Raw genomic sequence first — 20839 nt, 5'->3', positions numbered from 1 at the left:
TTCAAAGAAAATAAATACTTTATACTGGGTTTTTTTTTCAGTAAAGGCAGCTAAACTTTTGACTGTTTCCTACAGTTTAATAGCTAGACAAAGAGCTTCTGTTGGGACATCCTGAATTAGGGCACGTCATTAGAAAAGAAGAAAGAATAGAGGCAGAAAAAACACAGGCAACACTGACTATCTCTGGCAAAGAAAATGAAGTTCAGGAAGAAAAATACAGGTAAGGTTTAACAAGATAGTTTTTATTCATTTTTCCAATGGGACTATAAACAACAGTTTCGCCATTTTGCGGTTTTTGTTTGTTTGCTTGTTGGTTGTTTTTTTACTGAAGTGTGTTGAGGGTGATCATCTTTAATTGACCTTGAACTTGTGGTGGTAAAATTATTAACATTTAAGATTGAGAGGTCTGGCTAAGAAGTTATCTTTACTAAAAGAATATTACTTTCGACTAAAAGCTAACAGTCTGTGAGTGTTTCCAACTTCCCACTTCTGAGCTAAGATAACACAGGCTGTGCCACTACTACAGGCCCCACCAAGAGCCATCTCTTCATACAGTCATATTATTTACTTTTGATTCCTTAGAATTGTGGCAGTTGGCAAGCCACCTAAGGAGTCCATGCCTCCAGGGATGGATACCTGCCTTTGTTAACATTGAAATGATTGCTTTTCCTCACCTCTTTCTTTCTTTTTTCTGAAACGGTATATAGGTTGGGTCTCAGCAATCAGTTGGCTGAGAACAGGGGAGCAGAGGGGGAGATGCTCTCCGAATGTTCTCTCACTACAATCATAGTTAATAAAGCTTCTGTCTGGCCTGTCCTAAATTGTACTTGTGTTATTATGCACTTGGAGTCCCCAGATTCTCTGACAAACTGCTCCTAAAGACACAAACAAAAGTGTAAAAAAAAAATCTGTTTAGTAAATAAATGCACCTTGAGGTACTCTGAGAAATCTTTTTAACAGTGGCCTTTTAATACATTCTCCAGCCATGAAATGTTTCCTGAGCTGTGTTGGATTTACATGGAATCAAAGAAGCCTCTACAGAACTACTTGGACACATTGTGGCAGTCTGTAAAGACTTACAAACTTTCATATATTGACACTGCAACAATAGATGAAATTATAAAACCCCAAAAGGACAAGGGTCTGATTCTGCTCAAGCAGAATTCAACACTCAACTATTTATTTAACAGCCCAAACCATAATTCACCCCTGATTACCCATAAATAATAGTCAATTTTTTAACTTATAAAATAATCTCTTTGGCTTGATAGGATTGCTCACAACAGTAAGGGCAACAGGAATTAGGTTTTAACAGTACTTCAGTTCATAGATACAATAAAGGAAAAATGAATTTGTTTTTCACAGCATATCTAAAACATAAAATATTCTGAATTTTCAAAGCTTTGTTAGTGTCTCTTCCATTTGTGAATGAAAATATTTGATAGTTAATATAGCTGAAAGAGAAAGATCCTAATATGTTCAATAAAGCCTACCACTGTCGTATGTTTTTATAAGACCACATTTATAATAATTCATTTGAGTATATTCTGACCTAAAACATAGATGCAGTTTCTATGGGCGTCAATATATCCCAGGCTTGATACTGGTTTTGCAGTACTGAAAACATTATAACCAACCAAGAATGTACATAAGACTTACAAGTTTGCATTACCACACATTTTTTTAAAAAAGATATATAAAATCTACAGGCTGATACACACTTCAAAGACAGATTATCTAAAATCCCAATCCTCTCCTGCACTGAAAGAGCAATCAAGTAGTTTAACACAGAGGCATATGAAGTAAATCAGAGTAGCTTTGCAGACTTCAAAGGGGCTGTCGGAAATGATTCCCATCCCTTAATAGAGGTTTATCACTGTTGGTGTTCTTGATGTCTTTTTTCTTTTTTCTTCAAATTCTCTTTTATTTTGCTTTTGTTCAGCTTATTCATAATCCCTGGTGGGAAATGTTTTTTAATTATTTAACTTCTGTAATATGACAGTAAAGTCAAGAGGCTGATTGGAACATTTCTTTTATAGAAACTCTGCAAAGCAGTGATCATAATGAATCTTCATTTTTTGTATTTAATTGAGTAAATACGAATAGTGTGCAGATGTGTTGCTCTTGCTCCTGTCATTATGTTAACAATCCCTGAGACCAAGTTGGACTTGATTTCGAAGTTATTTTAAAACTTGGCACTTCTCTATGAAAATCTCTTTCATTTTCAGTGTTTGACATATGGTCTTATTTCCTCCTGATGTTTGAAATACGCTATCCATCTCAGGACCATCCAGCCTCTTACAAGTTGTTTGGTTTACAATCTTGACCTCAGCCTGCCTCTAAGAGGTTTATTAAAACAAAATTCTGCCCACCATGAAGGTCTGTTCAGAGCTTTGCTGCCTTGAAGAATCTCTGCCCACATATTTTTGTATAACTGCAAAATAATAATAAAAAAAGGATTAATTCATACAGAAAATAAAACAAAGAAAAATTCTGCAAGATAAATCATCTAATTTATTGGTTGAAATAAGACTGTGATTGAATTTCTAGATAACAAATGTGAATAATTATGTACAGGCAAGAATAAACACAAAGCACAAAATGTCAAAGTACTGTAAACATCAGGTATCTGTGTAAATCATTTAGTGACCTTTATAATTTCTTGTTTTCAACTGGATATGAGTTGTGTTATCAAAGGTAGAAATTTGGAAACAAGCTTATATTAAGCTAATCTTTGTTCTGTCGAAACCTGAAGACTGTGTCTGAAAGCACTAGTGCATGTCTGTTTTTACCCTTTATTTCAAGACATTTTTGGAAAGTAACATAACTTCTCTCCCAGATGTGAACTGTTTGATCTGAGCATAAGAAATTCTCTCATAAGCAGAATGTTAATTCATCATCTTCATCCATTTGCAATTTTATGTGGAATGGTTAAAAAAAAGTACATGCAAAGTAAATTCTGCAAATGTATAATTTTAGCAATATTTGGCAGTTCATAATTAACTGAAGCTTAAAACTTTAAATAATGTTATAGAAAGATGAGGAAAGGAAGGCCATATTTTCAGCAGTAAGCTGGAGTACAGTATAATACAATATTAACGTAGTATAAAAGCAGTCAGTGATGTAAAGTGAAAAGCTTTTCTTTTACATCAAAAGATGGCTTGGTCTTATATACTAGTGATGGTTTAAATAAATATTGAAATATAATATAGTTAATATTAAATATAATTTTACCTTGATTACGTGGGCTATTGTTAACTATTTATTCCATTCCAAGTTTGATTTAATATTGTCTAACAATTTTTAATTAATCTTGAAATAAATGTGGCAATAACTTCACATACTTAAGCTAAGATTGTCAAAGCTTCTGTGGAGAAATGATGTCCACACCATCAAAGTTTCTTTTAAAGAGAATCTGAATTCTTATTCAGTGCTTAAAGCTGCCCATAACAAATTTGGAAACTTTTCTTCTGCTCCGATTATGATCTGCGGCTGGTGGTGCAAGGCACTCTACTGCAGTACAATATAGGTTACCCTGAATTAAATTCATTTTCCTGTTACGCTTGGATAATCTATTCTTTACCATACTGTAATTTTTACTAAAATGTTTGCATTGGTTTTTAGAAGTTGCAAAGATAGCAATTAATAGAGAATTAAATATAGACAGCCAGGAGACAAGGAGCTTTATTAAGTATTTTCTTTGAGTGAGGGATTGGCAGCCTTCTTCAAATTTCAGTTGAAAATATTTACACAAGTTGAAAACCACAGACTTAGAGGCAGTTCAGAAAACCTCCCTGAATTCTGCAGAACATGGGTTGGATATCACTGCTTGAAATTATTTTCTCAATGAATTTACAAAAAACTTACCAAATATTTAGCACACGAGGAAGTCAGTAGTGTTTAGAGTCCTATCTGCATGTGTCACATATTATATTCCTAATATTAATCTCTAATATTAATAAGCCTCTGTGGCTTCTGTATTTGTGCAAGCTAAGAGCTAGCCAAAGAGGAGCTAGCCAAATGTGTTACATGTCAGCTTCATCAGCTGCTGGTAAGAAATCTCCAGCTGACTGCTAGAAAGGGGGTGGTGTTCTAGGAATGGATCACTGTGTACTTGCACCGTATTTTATATTCCTGCCTATAGCATCTGCTCACAGCTTCTGTTAGAGGCAGAATAATGGGTGAAAATGGGCTTTTGGCCAATACAGATATTCTTAAAATTCTTACAGACGATGTTCCTTCTCTTAGAGTTACCTTTGGAGCTTCCCTCCCATGACCTCTTTCAGTAATTTAATCCTCAAAAATCTACAGAAACGGAAACAAAGTTTCCAGTGATGATTATAGTCCTCTTGTTGAGATGGCTGGATATGTAGAGATAGCCTTTTCTCCTTTATTTGTAGAGACTGTGTTACCAAAGTAATCATTCTGTTAGGTCAGAGTCTGGTTAGAAACATCTGGGCTGCCTTCTGTATTGCTTGATCACCATGGGAACGATGGACAACTTTAGACATGAAGACACAGACAGAGAATATTGAAAAGCATTGCGTACACTTGACTCAGCAGTCCTGTCAAACTTCCTGGCAGTCTCCCCAGGCTCTAGTGATTCTCTACAGGGTCTATCCACACTAAACCAAACTACTATACTGTGACAATAGTCTCTACATAATAGTTATCCCATGGCTTGGCCCTGCTGAGTAGGGTTGGCCAGTAGGCAAGAATTTTGGTTTGCTGAGACTTGGGAATGAAATACAGCTCTTTAAATAGGTCAAGGAAAAAAAAGCAGAGAGGTACCATGACCTAGTATAGCCAAATCCATGGTGCACCCACATCCTGAATCCTGCTTGTAGGTCTGGTTATGACACTTCAGAAAGAATATGGCAGAACCAGGAAAGATACAGAGAAGGAAAACAAGGCCTGTCAGAGGAATGAAAAGGCCCCCACAGACAGCAAATGTATACGGACCGGGACTAGGAAGTATTTTTTCACTATACTCATAATTAAATTACGGAAACTATGGTGTGATGGAAGCCAAAAGACAGCTGAATTTGAAAATGGATGGGAAAAATGAATGGAGGATAGATACATCTGTGGCTATTAAACAGAATGATACAAATAGAACCTACGGCATGAGATATCTCTTAAACCACCAACTGCCAACAGTTGAGACACGAGGGGAAGAACACGTCGGTATTTCATCTGTTTCATACAGTGTTCTCCTTGGCCACTGTCAGTTACAGAGTATTCTGTGAACTGGATCCAGTATGACCATTCTTATGCTCTTGATTCAACTCTTGCTTTGTGTAGTTTAGACTATACAAAAAAATCTCTCTCAGCCTTAACAAGGACGGATTATATACTCATTAAAGCAAGGAGAGGTGCCAACAAAACAGCATCCTTCACGTCTGTATTAAGATTACCGAGATCCCTTGGCTAATGCTGTACCTTGCACTGGTTAGTACAAGATACTCTGTCATATCCTAGAATTCTCTCTGGATAAACAGAATTCTCAAAGAATTGTGCAATTTCTGATACAATTTTTAACTGGAACAAGTTTTAAACTTTCCTTTCTGTTATTAAAATAAAAATTATAAGAAGAATTAAAAGAAAGAAATAATTTCTACACCATTTATATGCACATCACACAAACTGGGTGTAATGTGAATACCAATAAAGGCAGCAAAAGTCCTAGGCAGAGAAGAAATACACCTTACTACCTCTCCAAGATATTAAGCTATATACTAAAGACATGTTACTCCTTAAGGAATCTTAGGAGATGGTATAATTTATTTTTTTTGTTCGGCAGCACAGATGCCTACAAGAGCAAACTAGAGCAATACTGCATGAGTTTCCCATTGAAGCCTACCTCCAGCAAATGCAAAATGTCGTTTTCTGCTGACATCAATTTAACTCCGGTATTTCCACTGAAAAAGTGTCTTCCTTTTCTTTTGTAACTGTGAAGTGTCTTGAATATGTTATGGCTATTTACAGGCAACACCTTTCTTAATGATGGAACTTACAAATTTTAAAATGGGTTTTCTTACCTCTCCACTAGCTTTACCAATGGGAGAGTTGAGAATGAAGTCAGGAGGAGCAAAGACATCAACCAGGGCAACTGCATCATCTTTCAACTGTTAAAAAACAAAAGACATACATTTGGCAACTTCTGTAGTTGCCTATGGCTATCTGTGAACTACAGAGCAGCATAAAGATTATTTTCATAAAGTACCAGCTATTGGTAACTTAAGAGAAACCCACAATAAGGAATCTAGATTTATTTTGCTTTTTTTCCTCCCAGGGTAATTGCCAAAAGAGACTGTATTTTAAATGTCTTCCTCCTTTGCTTATGGGTTTTAAAACACATTTTAACCAAGACTGTACTGTTTACACACATAAACCCATGAATTTTTGAATTTAAAAACATAATGTCCAGATTCTTCTTTGAAATTTTGCTTACCTGCGAAGAATATAATCTAGTTTGAAAAGCTTTTGTGTTGAGAAAAAAAATTGATGAGCTAACACAATAATGAAATAGAACTAGACCGCAGTATTTCACTGGCTTTCCAATGAGGATTGCAAGGCCACAAATGATAGTGTTATTTTGTAAGATATATTGTTTTTAATTTTTTGGTAAATAAACTAGGACTAGATTCAGTGTCAATGAGTTACTAAACTTTACAGAAAGTTATTCAGAAACTATTAATGTAATATCCTGCTAATTTACCGCCTGAAGTACAGAATAACTGATATATCTCTTTTTTGGTATTTGTATACCATATTATTATTTAATCACAACAGACAATACTGAAGGCTTACCCTGTAGCAGAGCTCCAGAATAGCATTCTGAATAAATCTACCAGCTTGTTCACCTGAAGCATAGCCACCTGCAAATACATTCACAAAGAAGCTTATACCAGTTAAGATTACACTGATACAATCCTTTTACAAAGGAGTTTATCAGTTCAGTATTCAAGAGACTAAATAGATGCTCCTGTGTAATTGGATTGACTGTCTTTCATTAATGAGTTGACTGCAAAACCATTAATCTAAGACATTTGGAGCCTTTTGCATTAACAAGCTACACTACAGCATCTTGCTGCCTATCCCCTATCCTCTCCCCCAAGCACTGGACTACAGCAAAACTTGTGAGCCCTCCATCATCTTTGAGCTAAGAGAGAGTCTTTTGGGTTAATTTGTCGATCCAGATTCCTGTCCCTGAAAATTTTATCCAGAATGATTGTTTTATATTACACAGGCAATAAGAAAATGCTCTAATCTAAATCCTAATTAGGATTCCCTCCCCCTGCCAAGTTAGGACTTTTATAAAGTGACATGCACAGTATACTCAGGGAGCTGATCTCACCTTGGTAGAGCACAGCCAGATGTTTACTCAAAGACCAGAGTCCATACAGAGCACTGAGATTCTTAAGCACTGGCTGCAGAGTAGATGGTATGTTGCGATCATGAGTGTAGTCATGATATCTTTGTAAGACTGTTTGTTCAATAAAAGCAATGGCTAATGACCGACAGTAGTACACCTTAGGAAACAGAAAAGAAGGACACTGAGTAACAAAATACAAGGAACCAATCCTCAGCTGGTGCAAAATGGCATTGGTCTGGTGAAGTTAGTGGAGATCTGTTGATTTAGATCTGCTGATCTAGCTTGAGATTAAAGAAAGTCTAAGAAGAATCTCTAGGAGAAAACTTTCTACAATGTCTTTGCAAAGATTAGTCATGAAATGCCTCATGAAATGCCTCTTAGAAATAAGATCCTAATTTTCCACTGTGTTCCAGTTTGGGTACTCTCTTATACGAATCCAGAGGGAGCGCATATTGTACGCCTATTACCAGTGTAATTTGGCAGTTGTGCTCCAGCCTGTATGGGATCAAGTAGCTACATCAGAGAGAAGACCATGCAAAATCAGGTTTGCTGGCTTTAGGATCATTAATAAACCCATATAACTCTAAGAAGATAAAGGTAGGTTTACATTTATTTAATGTAAATGCATAATGCAGAGTTTTATAAAGAGGATAAAATCTTCAAAGTGGTTCAGTAACCTATTGAAAACTTATTACAGTCCCTTCAAATAATAAATAAAAAAATCTGATCATGTTAGCATGAGTGGATTCTGTTTATGGATCACAATAGATTGCAATATGTTTTGAAAGAACTATCCAACTAATCCTTGCCAACTATCTGATCAGAAAGATAAGTCACCAGTTACTGTTAATACAGAGTACAAAACCTTCAGTGATTATACTCACATAGGAACACTTGTCTACTTTTATATACTTCACCTTTGCTGTATCGTGGCATATGTCCTACCATGAAATAGACTGCTGACTGAAAATATTCTAGTTGGTGAACAGAAGGGGAATATGAAACCATTGTTGTTGTGAATGATTTGTTGCAATGCTGTAAATTGGTGCTTGTTTTTAGCCCATTTGTTCAGGGTTTTTTCTTTCATTTAGAATTAGTTGATTAGTTTTTCTTTTTTCTTTTAAATGCTTGCATCATCCTTGCATTTGAATCCACTGTGGCATTTAAAAAAGGCATATTCCAAAGATTACTGTCTCTCCATAGCTGTTCAGTGGCATACTTATGTCCAAACTCAGATACAAGTATGAACTGCAAAATACACATCTATTCTTTGCAGGTTTAGGGAGGACTTCCCCCTTACTAGATGGACTCTTGTAGATATGAATGTCAATTCCCTAGTCTTAACATCGCAAATGAAGCATTAATTCCCTATTCTTCTCCCCTATAATTCTATTTCCTTCTGTGCTGGTTTTGGCTGGCATAGAGTTAATTTTCTTCATAGAAGCTAGTATGGGGCTATGTTTTGGATTTGTGCTGGAAACAGTGGTGATAATTCAGGGATGTTCTCATTATTGCTGAGCAGTGCTTACACAGAGTCAAGGCCTTTTCTGCTTCTCAGACCACCCCACCAGTGAGTAGGCTGGGGGTGCACAAGAAGCTGGGAGAGGACACAGCTGGGACAGCTGACCCCAGCTGACCAAAGGGATATTCCACACCATATGACATCATGCTCGGCATATAAAGCTGGGAGAAGAAGAAGGAAGGGGGGGATGTTCAGAGTGATGGTGTTTGTCTTCCCAAGTAACCGTTACGTGTGATGGAGCCCTGCTTTCCTGGAGATGGCTGAACACCTGCCTGTGGATGGGAAGGAGTGAATGGATTCCTTGTTTTGCTTTGCTTGTGTGCGCGGCTTTTGCTTTACCTGTTAAACTGTCTTTATCTCAACCCACGAGTTTTCTCACTTTTACTCTTCTGATTCTCTCCCCCATCCCACTGAGGGGGAGTGAGTGAGCAGCTGTGTGGGGCTCAGTTGCCGGCTGGGGTTAAACCATGACACCTTCTTTACCTTTGCTTGCACTTCTGTATTGTTTCTATCAAGCTATACCCAAATCAAAATAACCTAGGGATAGGCTAGGAATCTCTTCCAGATCTCCCACAGCAAGAACAAATATTATATATTAGTCAGCCACTGGGCTGACAGAAAAGTGCTTCTTCATGCCCAGAAAGTTTTAAATCAAATATGTGCACGTCCTTAAAACACAGCTTGTAAATAATTTTCAGATGTTTTTGAGGTATGCCATTTAAAATAAAAAATCCCGCTGTCCTGAAGATGAATTGTAGGGAGAAAAGAAAACCTAATGACCTAAGGTATATCAATGCCTATCTCAAAAGCAGTTGTGTAAGTATCTTTAACCTAAGTATCTTTACATTTTAGCACATTTGAACATAAAAGAGAAGGGAACCTTCATATTTCTGAGCAAATCATTCTCTTTAACACACTGGCCCCAGCACCAGCCTCCCAAGAGATGGCCAACTGACAGGAAGTCAGACTTGAATTTCTGGCAGTTCCCATTCTGCATTTGGCCCTGAAGAGTTTCTCTAATAAGCTGCTTCTAGGGTAAAAACAGGAAAGATTTCCTCCACTCTACCAGTGGTTTCACACAGACCATTCCCTGTTGAAGCTAGGCTGGCTCTTTTCTAGGTGCGGAGTTGAATATTCCTTCCTGATGTTTTTTAATGAGCTTTGCAGATAAGGTGAGTGACACCGGCCATCTTCAGGGAACAGATCTCTCTCCTCAGTGACAAATGACAAGTGTTCTTTCCCTGGATGCAAGCCAGTTTTTCTCATGGAAGTAATGGAAGAATTTGGGGAGCTTGGGGATATACACTGAAATTTGGAGTTAAGCCATTCCTAGCTGTTAAAACTCTCTGGTGAGAGAGTGGATCTGCTATATGTAGATTGTCAATGTTTCCTTTTCAGGTTCCAATGCTGTCAGTCTGGTATCTTTCATGAGTACTTTGCACTATAGAAATTAGAGATGGAAAAGACCTATTAGGTCATCTAGTTTACCTACCTGCCAGAGCAAGATTCTTTCCTACAGTATGTATTTAGCCGCAAGAGCAGATGGAGATGTAATAATCAGATGCTGCAGTAGATTTAATAGTACTAGGTTTAGTCTTTAGAAGTTGTGCTATCAAAATTACAGACATCACCCAGCACATACCTGCAACTTTTCTGAAGGGAAATATATCCTGGAAGACTTCTGCTGATGGTAACTGTCCTCCTGCTATCATGTTCAATACAATGCGCATGGACAGGTTTACATTACATTTTATTAGTTATTTGACTTGCTGCTTTATGCTTGAGGAAATTGTACTTCATGACACAAGAAGATAAAACTAACAGGATCCGACAAACTTGCATGAGAATAAGTAAATAAAATAAGGAAGCTGAGTAAGTATTACCTGACAGTTGTTTCTTGCCTCAAAATCACTTCGCCCAGACTGCTTCTCCTTGCTCAGCTTTAGGTCACTTTCTCGGAGCAGGTAGCAAACCAGCCATTTATATGCTGCTAAAGGAACTGTGAAAAAGAGAAAACCAAAATTCTTAACCTTCACATTTATAATGCAAGAAGTCACATGCAGATTCCACTGCAGTCTCAGTGTTTGTTACCCGAGATGAAAAGTGAAAGTGTTAATTAGTCAATCCATTAACATGACACTTTGCCCATTACTGTAGACGCAATAAATAACATCTGGGTAAGACAGTCAGATTGTAACTGTACAGTGAAGACATACCAAGCCTGACCATACACTAGTTCAAACTGACCCCAAGCTAAAAGACAATGTATATCCACAGCTCAATTTAGACTTCTGACTCGATCAAATTTTTTTAGCTTGTTATTTTCTTCCCATATTAAGACTTAGGTCTGCAAGGTACTCAGTGTCTTCTGAGAATACAAGAACAGAAGACAGTCCACATTTTGTGGAAGCACATGACTTCTAACATTGCAAAGGTGGCTGAATGTAATCGCATTTGAATTACCTGCTTTTTACATAAGTGCATTATATTTTTAGAGCAGCCTGGAACCATTAAGGAAAAAAGTACATCAGCATAAAGCCCTTGTATGAATCTTGCTTGCTTGTGTCTTAGCTTAAGATTTAATGTAGAGTATTATTTAGGCAATTGTGAGTGTTCACATGCTGCCTAAATTTAGGCACCTAAACTAACAGTCCAGTTTCTAACAGAATGGAACAATAAACAGATTCAGATATTTTTAAAACTGTAGTCTGGTTCAGTAGGTATTACAAGAGAGGAGAGAACATGCGCTTAGGTATCAGTTTGTGTTCTGCTGGATTTCACAAGTTGGAGACATACAACAAAAAAGAAAGCAAGCAGTTGTTTTGAAATAATATTTTTCTTATAAGCCTTTGTATTTTGAAGTTATTCAGATTTCACCCCATAGCTACTGTGATACTATCTCACCTGGTACTATGCATCACTACCCGAAGTTCAGCTTTTTTGCAATTATTTGAGCACTGAAGCGGTTACTGAATTCTAGGAATCAACTCGATTGCCCCTTATATACTAAGACTGGAGTTTCTTCCCCCAGTATGTTCTCAGTTTCACAGATTCACTTTTGCTCAATGCCCTGTCACTATTCTCATTATCTGCTCTTTTTTTTGTGAATTTTTGCCTCCAAGGGACAATCTGGGCTCACAGTAATAGAAAAGTGGGAATGACATCTAATGTCATACTTGATTTGATTATAGCAGAGTAAGCCAGGAAAACTGCAGGGAATTTTCTTTAACCATTACTCATTTTTTTCTATGCAACAAAAAGCAACTGTCAAAAGCAGACACACTTAAAGTCTTTTCAACGTATTTCTAAATCACTTGTATGGTTTTCTAAAATGAGATATTTTAGTGATGTAAGGTAGAGGCAATCAATGCCCCTTACAACCGTTTCATTTGAAAACAACAATACAGTGGCAAAAAACCAAGATCACAAATGCTATTTTAGAGGACCAAAAATGGAAGAAAAATACCTGATGCTATCCTCCATTCCGGAATTGAGGCTGGGGACAATAGTTTGCATTTCAAAATATGTCCTATGTTCTTAGTAAATTGAAATGCATATAATACAAAGAAAGTCAGCAAATAGTAATATGACAAATATCTAATAAGTAGCAGAGTTTGAATCTCAAATCTCTGGAAAGGAATTTAAGATTCTAGAATCAGTTTAATAACAGCAGAAGGCTACCTGAGGAGTCCATGCAATCTTCAGCACTAACGGCGGTGAATTTCCAGCCAAGGATATGATGGTAGTCTTGTAAAACGTTTATTGTTCCAAGAGGGGATTCAAAAGGAGCTTTATCTGAAATACCAAAGAAAATAAAAATTATTTATGAGAAAAGAAATCAGAGTCTTTGGAACTAAAAGCCTATTACAAAGCCATGCATACACTTGATAGGCCAGCTGCAATTAGGCCATAATATTTATTTTATTATGGCCTAGTCCAGCCAAATGAGGACTGGTGGACAAGTGCTGAAAAACCTGACATCACTGCCTATAAGCCCCATAAGATTCAACTCCTATTGCTGAGTTTTCCAGTTCTGTAAGATGCTGGTGAAACTCACTGCTAGAAAATGGAAAAAAAATCTAGAGAACTACAAAATGTACCAATGGATATTGCTACCAAGTTAGGCGATATGAACTGTTTTAAGTACAATCAGCAGAGGGTACCCAGACTTACAACGACTTTAGGAGTAGTTCCATTGAACTAAACTGCACTTCTCAGGGAGTAAGATACTACTTAACCTGATTAGGGATGGCAAAACATCCAGCTAGCTTCTCCAAGACTTAGGAGAAAGAATATTTCTTGCAGCAAATATCTGTGTATTGTGAATGTATCATATGATGGAGTCTGTAGCACATTACTCATGCTCTACAAAATGATTAAATGACTGTCAGTTTCTTTCAGTATGAAATTACCTCCTAATTCCATTAGCTACACACTGTTGGGTCCAGCACAGAATTCCACAATAAAAACTTACCTCTTATGCAATTCATCCAGCTCATTAAGTAGTTGCTGGTTTGCTGAAGCAGGACGTTGTTATCTCCCTCATATGTGCAGTTTGGATCATTGTCATTTCGGATTTCACCGAGACGATTCACTTAATAAGAACAAGCGCACAATTTAATACATTGCAATGTATTAATGGAAGCTAAGAGGGATTAAATAATTATTCTGTAACAAAATGCAAGAGAGTTGTCTGTTCCTGTATGTATAGCTATTGTTACCAACAGATGAGCTTGAAAGTTTACTGTTTAGCTTGTGAAAATGAATATACTGTAAAGATTTTAGAAAAGCGTGACATTCATCTTACAAGGGGAATTTTCATCTATAAAGTCTGCATCTTTATTTTTGGAACTGAGACTGAATTACATGTACAGTCTGTCCAAATGCTGGTGCAAATGCTGCATGGGTTTAGATTTTTTTGGTGGTATCAGGTATGAAATGAATTTTAAAAATATGCATATGAGGAAAAAACCCTTTCTAAACATATTGCTAAAATTCAGACACCATGACACAACAGTCAAAGAACACATCATCATAACCATTCCCTTTCTCATCAGTGTACGCAGTACTCTGTAACTTACTGGCAAGGTAACCATGTCCTCCACAAGCTTCTCGGCACTCCTGGGCTGCCTGCTGAGCAATCCAAGAAAGCAGTGGTTTGCTGGCAGCAGATAGGGCATGAATCTCACGTCCCAAATCAGCCTTTGTGAAAAACAAGTTACAAGTGAGTAATAACTTTTATACAAAGTAAGTTTGTGACCAGTTAAAGCCATAGCTATGTGTACTGCTTTATAATGAAGAAAAGAGTAACTGGCAATACATACATAAAATTTTCTGAGATGTGTGTAAGGGTAGACCGTATTTTTTGCTGCCACAAAAAAACCCATGCCACAACTGAAAAACCTTCAGCACTAACTGTCTTATATGGGACAGCAATAATTTGTGCCAGGTAATGGACACATGGGTACATCTTAGCTCAGATGTGCCAGCTGACATGGCATTGCATGGGAAAGTTCACTGCTTACCAACCTTTTCCTCCCAAAGATGGAGAGGCAGGTGGTTGAAGGCGGCATGTCCAGAGAAAGCTTCTATCCCCTCTGTGACATAAGCAATCACTCTCTCCCCAGTCAGCAAGGGGATATTTATAATATTTACTGCCTTACACTGAGAACAGTGTAAGGCAGTAAGGCTTGAAAGTGACCTTTCAAGCATCAGTTTTGCAAAGAGTAGGAAAACTTAAATGTAACCCCTCAATGTCCAGAGAATCCCAGTAGCCTGCATTTACACTAACTCTGTTAGCCCTCCTTTGAAAATGTGTTTGGAATTCCAGTTTCTGGAGACAGTGGGTTGATACTACCAAAGCTTATTTAAGAGTAACTCCCTGGTTGGTTTTGTTTGTTTGTTTGTTTTTTAAGATCTCCTGTAGAACAAAAGGAATTCATAAGGATTACATTCTTAATCTTGTCAACAATCAGATTTTTTTCTATCATGATTTTTTTTCTGATAGCCACTGTTTTGCCTAAGATTAGTGACTGCACTGGAGACCTCCAGAAATAAAATATCAGATTAAAAAAATCAAACAGATTATTCTGTGGTTTGTGCAAAGAGGAGAAATTAGAATACCCAGCCATTAGTACCAAATATTTCATGACCTTTATTTTAGCTGAAAAAAGCCTGAGTGTTTAAGTGAGATCTGAGCAATGCACAGCCAGTGTGTAGGCCCTAACAATTAACATTTTCAAAATTTTGAAAAATAAATAAAATTTAAATGCTATAAAAAAGCATACTGCAGTTATTTTGGTTGAGAATCAGTCCTTGCATAGAGACAGATAGATCAAACTATTTCCTCTGTAAAGGGGTGACTTCCAATGGTGTGATTGTGGATGAGCAATTCAGCATTAAGACTCAAAAGTCTTAACTTTTTTCTCCAAAAATATTTATCCTAATGCATGAATATGAATTGCAACTCAAGCCAGACTCACATAGTCTGTGCAGGAATTAAGAATAGTATCATTTCAGAAAGTCTTTGATATATGCCCCCTGCAGTATCATTTACAACAGTTATAAGCTGAATTTGCATTATCATCATATATTGATGATAACCAATCCTGCAAGGGAACATAACCTTAAATCCCACAGAAATCAATAAAACTTTAACCACTCCATCAAAACTAATTTGGTTGCTTTTCTGAATGCAACTTTAATCATTACTTTGTATGTCCCGTATTTCTGAGACATTGCTCTAGTGTTCTTGATTGTAAGATGGCATAAGACTTCTAAGTAGGTCCTTCATTTAACAATTTCCAGTTTATTATAGTAAGAACTCAGAAAAGAAGAAATGTGTAAATATCTCACCTGTCTCTGACTCCTTTGCTTTGTCAATAAGCCTGCATAAAATTCTACAAAGTTCTCAAACAGGGATTTGGAGAAATAATCGCAGGCGTATGTGGCAGCCAGATAAGGAAGAAGACGCCATTGCTAGAACAAAAATTAAATAGATTTGATCACAAATTGATATATATTTTTATAGTTATATATATGTAATTATCTTATAATATTGAACCAACTCATTTGTTTTTACTTTGCTCAAATTGGAAAACTGTTTTATGGAGAAGAGAACTTAACAATAACCATCTATAAACATAATTAAGTGTAACTACTCCATACACAAGTTACAGTTACGTTACTCTAGTTCATGCATTTTATGAATTTGTGATAAACATTCTGTTAAACCAGTGCAAAAGTTCACTGAAGCTTTGGGGACCAACGACATATTTTTGCCCTGTGTTTATACAATGTCTGGCATGCCGGGGCCAGTCATGATTCATGTGTTTCTTCAGTACCAACATGACAGAGGTAACTGTTTCACTTGCTTGTTCATTGCTGAATGTGCCTTAGTGCTGGTTGCATTTTGTGAAAAAAAAAAAAAACAGGGCTGGGAAGCAGAGAAAAAAGCATCTTTGCTGCTCCACGCAACTCGGAGCCCATGAAGGAAAAGAGAAAGTGCTTGAGGAAGCTTTTGTGGTAGAGCAAGAAGGGAATGAGAGGCTCAGCAAGCAGAGCCTACAAAACAAGCCAAAACTGAGAAAAATTGAGAGACTCAAAGAATAGTGGGAAGCAGACCCTGGCTTATTCAGAAGAGGTAGAAAGAAGGCAGCTTTCACTAGTTTGTAGAAACCCATGAAATCTTTCAAAGTTGCAAAACTAAGTGCAAACCTGGAAAAAAGCACTCACTTTGCAAGGACAAAAACAGGGCAGGTCTGTTTTCAGCACTTCTTAATATATTAACCCTTCTCATTCAGCAGATCTGAGTTTTCTCTATTTCCCAGTTACCCTACATACTCCTGTTCTATTTTTTCAGAGCAAAAGGAGTTTTTCATCTGCATACTCTGCAGAAAAACATTGGTTATATTCCTCTCAAAATTAGTGCTAGCTTGAGACTTCACCACAATGAATGTCATTGATTTCTATACTTTTAACGCATAAAGGCTAAAAAAGAGAAAATTAGCATAGCAGCAAAAAAGGCACCAACATTTTTAAACAAATACTAGTTTCTACATCTGCAGTACTTTCACGTGTGCATAGAAGACAGTCTTTCTCTGAAAAGCTTACTATTTTAGAATACAAATGTTTCTAGGTACTTCAGAGGAACATGAATATTTTGGGTTTTGCTATTCCAAGAACTTATGTCAAAAGCCTGATCATGCCAGGAGAAGGTTTTGAGTTGGAATGAACCCCCACAGTTGCACTAGAATGACACTTCAGATGACATAGACAACTTCAATTTAATGAACTTCAGTCTTGCTATTTTGATCTGCAGTAGCTCTGAATCTGAGTTTCATTATATAAAAGCCTGTAGATGTGAATTCCAAAGTATTTACCTGTGTTTGGTATTCAAGAACAGGTATTTCTTCATCATCAGTTGGTCCAAACTGACGGCGAGCTGCTGAGAAGCGAATGGCTATTGATAAGGCAAGCTTTAAATTGGTCACGGAAATTCCCGTGATCAGAATTCTGCCAGTGGACAGGGATCCCAGAGCTGCACTAAAATGCTCTTTAACATCCTGCATGAATAAAGGGCACAGACTGAATGGTGAGGCTAACATTTAATTTACATCCCCCTTAAAGCTACAACTCTGGTAGCATGATCAGAAGCCCAGAGGATTGGCCAATGTTGTTTCTTGACACATTCAGATAAGGCGTTCAGGCAAGACTCAAAGTAGTTTCTCTAAACTACTTTGGGATCAGTGGGGTAGCGCAAAGAGCAAGAAGTCAGTAAAATCAGTAAGGTGAGTTGAGACATCTCTGAAAGGCAATTAAAAAACCAGCATTCTGACTATCTCCTGTGAAATTGTCAACAGCCTTATTTAAGTCCAGGTATCTAGTTATGTCCCAACATGAGAGGCCCATGCGCTATCTCTTAACCTATTTATACCTTTGTATATTTAATTAACTGTATTTATGAAACAAAACCTTGATTCATACCTTGACTGAACTTGAGTACTTCCCCTCAGCTGTCACATCTCCAGCTGTATTCACTATGTTTTCTTTAGGTATTCTGACATTGTGGAACATGGCAAATCTGTTTAAACAAATACACAAGCAATGTAAAATCTACCTCAACATAGTCTGAGGAGTGTACATCACAGAAAAAAGGTCATGACAAAGACACGATTGCACAATGATCTCAGGCATATCAGTGAACTGAAAACAGTGCCCATCAAGCCAGGTAGGTAACTTCAGGAGAGTATGCTTGGCAGAACAAAGGCTTTCACACTCAGGGCAGCAGAGGAAATTCAAGATGGGAAATTATTTGTTATAACTCTTCAGTTTGTTTTTTTTTTTAAAAAAAGATGATGCTTACAAAACCAAAACAAACACGTCATTGACTCTAGGAGACCATTTCAGCAGCTTTGTAAGTAAAGAAGTAAACAACTAATGGAAGGATGAGCAATGTATTCTTTTTGAGGGGAGGGACAGGTAAAGTTACTTATTAGAGACCTGACACAGAGGCAGTTTGACAGACACTTTCACCAACAGCCCAGAAACCTGAACTGGATTCTCAGTCTGCATGTGTTTAGGCAAGTTACTTAGCTTGATATATCTCAGCTATCGAAAAGCTTGGGAAGATTAACAACTTCCTTCTGCTTAGAACCTGACTGGGCCATTCTGACTCCTAATAATTCCCAGCCACAAACAATTCTGCTGAACCACGTGCTTCACTGAAGTGTCGTTCAGTCCAGTCTGGAGACTGCTTTGGAATAGAGACACTATATATTTTTATGAGTCTAAAACATAGATCTGTGAGGATCATTCATGTTATTGCAATACAAATGAGGACATAGCTGAAATAGTGCCCTGAGAAGGAACTGAATGGAGAATTTCCTTTGTTTAAACTCAAACTAGGATTTCTGTTCCCTGGAATGTGGCATCTTAAAAAGGAAGAGCAAGATAACCTTTTCTAAATTGTGGCACCCTAGCAGCAATAAAGAAGGAAGTTGTTAGAGTAGGCAGAATATCCTGAGAATTCATATTCTTCAGGAAGAAAGTGTATGAACTGTTTCACCCAAATGGGCAATACAACTTGGCACAATAGCAGTAATATCAGCTCCACTCACGAATATCTCAGTATCTAATAGCACTTGAAAAGCTGTATTTGTAATCAAAGCAAATTCCTTTCTCCTGCCAATACAGGCTGATCTATTTAATAAGGCTCACGAGAGCCAGGTCTTTTACATTAATAAATTACATAAGGGCTGCATTGCTGCATGTGCTTTAAAATTACGAGTTGTTTCCAAGGAAACATATCTGCATACTGAATTTATTCAGCCTTAGAGATACACAGTATTTTCGGACTTAGCCACAGAGAAAAGCATACTATCCTAACCAAGAACCAGCTGCTTACTGGCCTTAACGATGCTAGAAAGTGCTTTATTAAGTGCCAGTTTCAGTGAGACAACACTACTTTCTAACAGAAGAAAATTCAGAATTTCCAAAAATCTGATTTCCATCTTTGTTGATATTGTTTTCATATCACTGAAAATAAAAAATCTCATTCAAAAAAGATCTTATGGTTAAATTCACATTCTCTGCTCCCTATATCCCAAATAAAATCCATCACAACTAAAACTGTATAGCAACTCAAATATTTTTAATCAATAGTATGCATGTTAGACAGAACTTGAGCTTTTTAATTATTATTACTCATTACTTTAATTACAGGACAGTGTGTATGGCAAGGTTTAGGTCCTTAGTTTAGCACTCTCTCTTCCTCGTTACTGTACATCCATAGAACTACAAGAAGGTGCTTCCTCCTAGGAGCTTACAATCCAAGCATAAGGCAAGAAGCTACAAATGTGTTCAAACAAATGGTGAGGCAGACACTAACTACTGAAGAATACTTTCTTGATATGATACCTGCCAGTCACAGCACATTGGCATTTTTTTAAAAGCCATTACAGCAAATGAGAATTTTAAGGAGGAATCAGAGTGATAAAAGTAAGGGAGCTTCATAGATGTTTATAAAGGATCCCTCGCAAGCAGGAAAAGATGCATGGAAGAAAGCAATGGAATATTATTTTAAAAATAATATTGAATGGGCGGTAAAAACTGGAATCATAAGCCAGACTAACGAAGAGTTGACCTAACAGAGAGATGATACAATCTTTGGGGCACAGATTAGGAAGAAATTTCAAAGGGCTCCAGCCCTTGGGCTTTCTCTTTGCAAATACATATTTGGAGCACGTTTAGTCCTGTGTGTGATGAACAGTTAAGACTCGTGGTAGTAATGACAATGAACGAGATGGCAAATTGTCCTTTTGTGTTTTACACTGTAGTGATTCATTCACCTCATTCAGCAAAGTTGTGCAGTTGTAGGAAACTATTTATATTGATACGTGCTTGAAACTCCAGAGTTCTTAAAAGCAAATTCAAACCTACTAATATATAAATCTATATACTAATAACCCACTTTTAGGAAATTCAAGCCTACTAATATTGAACTTGTGGCAGATGTGTGCCAAACAAAACAGCTCCCAAACTGACCTAAACAGTTTTACCCACTTTCATCTGTTGTGATACAATCCCAAATAGTTAAATCTAGAGGAAGTCTTTTATTGGAAAGGGCAAAAAATCTTGTAGAAAGTTTTATTATAATCTGTCCGACATAAATATAATGTACCTAATTCTGTACCACATAAAAGATTACCTAGAATTATTTTGATTAAAAACCACATGTATACCCTTATAATAACTTTTTTCACAGCTAGTGAACCAGAATACTAAATTTACAATCATTATATAACAATCTATTTTCTTAAAATCAAAATTAGTTCAAATAACAGTTTTTGAAAGTTTAGATTTTTCCCTTGATATTGTCCATTACAGATATATTATTTCCTTCTTTTTTGGTAAGCTGCTACCAAAATAAATGCATATAA

General features: G+C 36.8%; 1 protein-coding gene across 4 annotated transcripts in view; it reads right to left on the bottom strand.

The window, feature by feature from the left end:
- Positions 1-218: 218 nt before the first annotated feature.
- ACOX3 (acyl-CoA oxidase 3, pristanoyl) overlaps positions 219-20839 on the bottom strand; it is a 42765-nt gene continuing 22144 nt past the window's right edge. For all 4 annotated transcript variants that reach the window (XM_072862279.1, XM_072862280.1, XM_072862281.1 and 1 more), the window contains 11 exons: positions 17886-17982; positions 17282-17464; positions 15756-15878; positions 13982-14102; positions 13375-13494; positions 12582-12695; positions 10784-10899; positions 7361-7535; positions 6814-6881; positions 6042-6128; positions 219-2434 (listed from right to left, as the gene is read on the bottom strand). In XM_072862279.1, the coding sequence (XP_072718380.1) occupies positions 2315-2434; positions 6042-6128; positions 6814-6881; positions 7361-7535; positions 10784-10899; positions 12582-12695; positions 13375-13494; positions 13982-14102; positions 15756-15878; positions 17282-17464; positions 17886-17982 (1324 nt within the window). In that variant the 3' untranslated portion in view covers positions 219-2314. The remainder of the gene's footprint in view (positions 2435-6041; positions 6129-6813; positions 6882-7360; positions 7536-10783; positions 10900-12581; positions 12696-13374; positions 13495-13981; positions 14103-15755; positions 15879-17281; positions 17465-17885; positions 17983-20839) is intronic.

Source organism: Ciconia boyciana, chromosome 5 (assembly GCF_034638445.1).
Source record: "Ciconia boyciana chromosome 5, ASM3463844v1, whole genome shotgun sequence".
Lineage (NCBI taxonomy): Eukaryota > Metazoa > Chordata > Aves > Ciconiiformes > Ciconiidae > Ciconia > Ciconia boyciana.
This window is presented reverse-complemented; position numbering and strand designations above follow the sequence as displayed.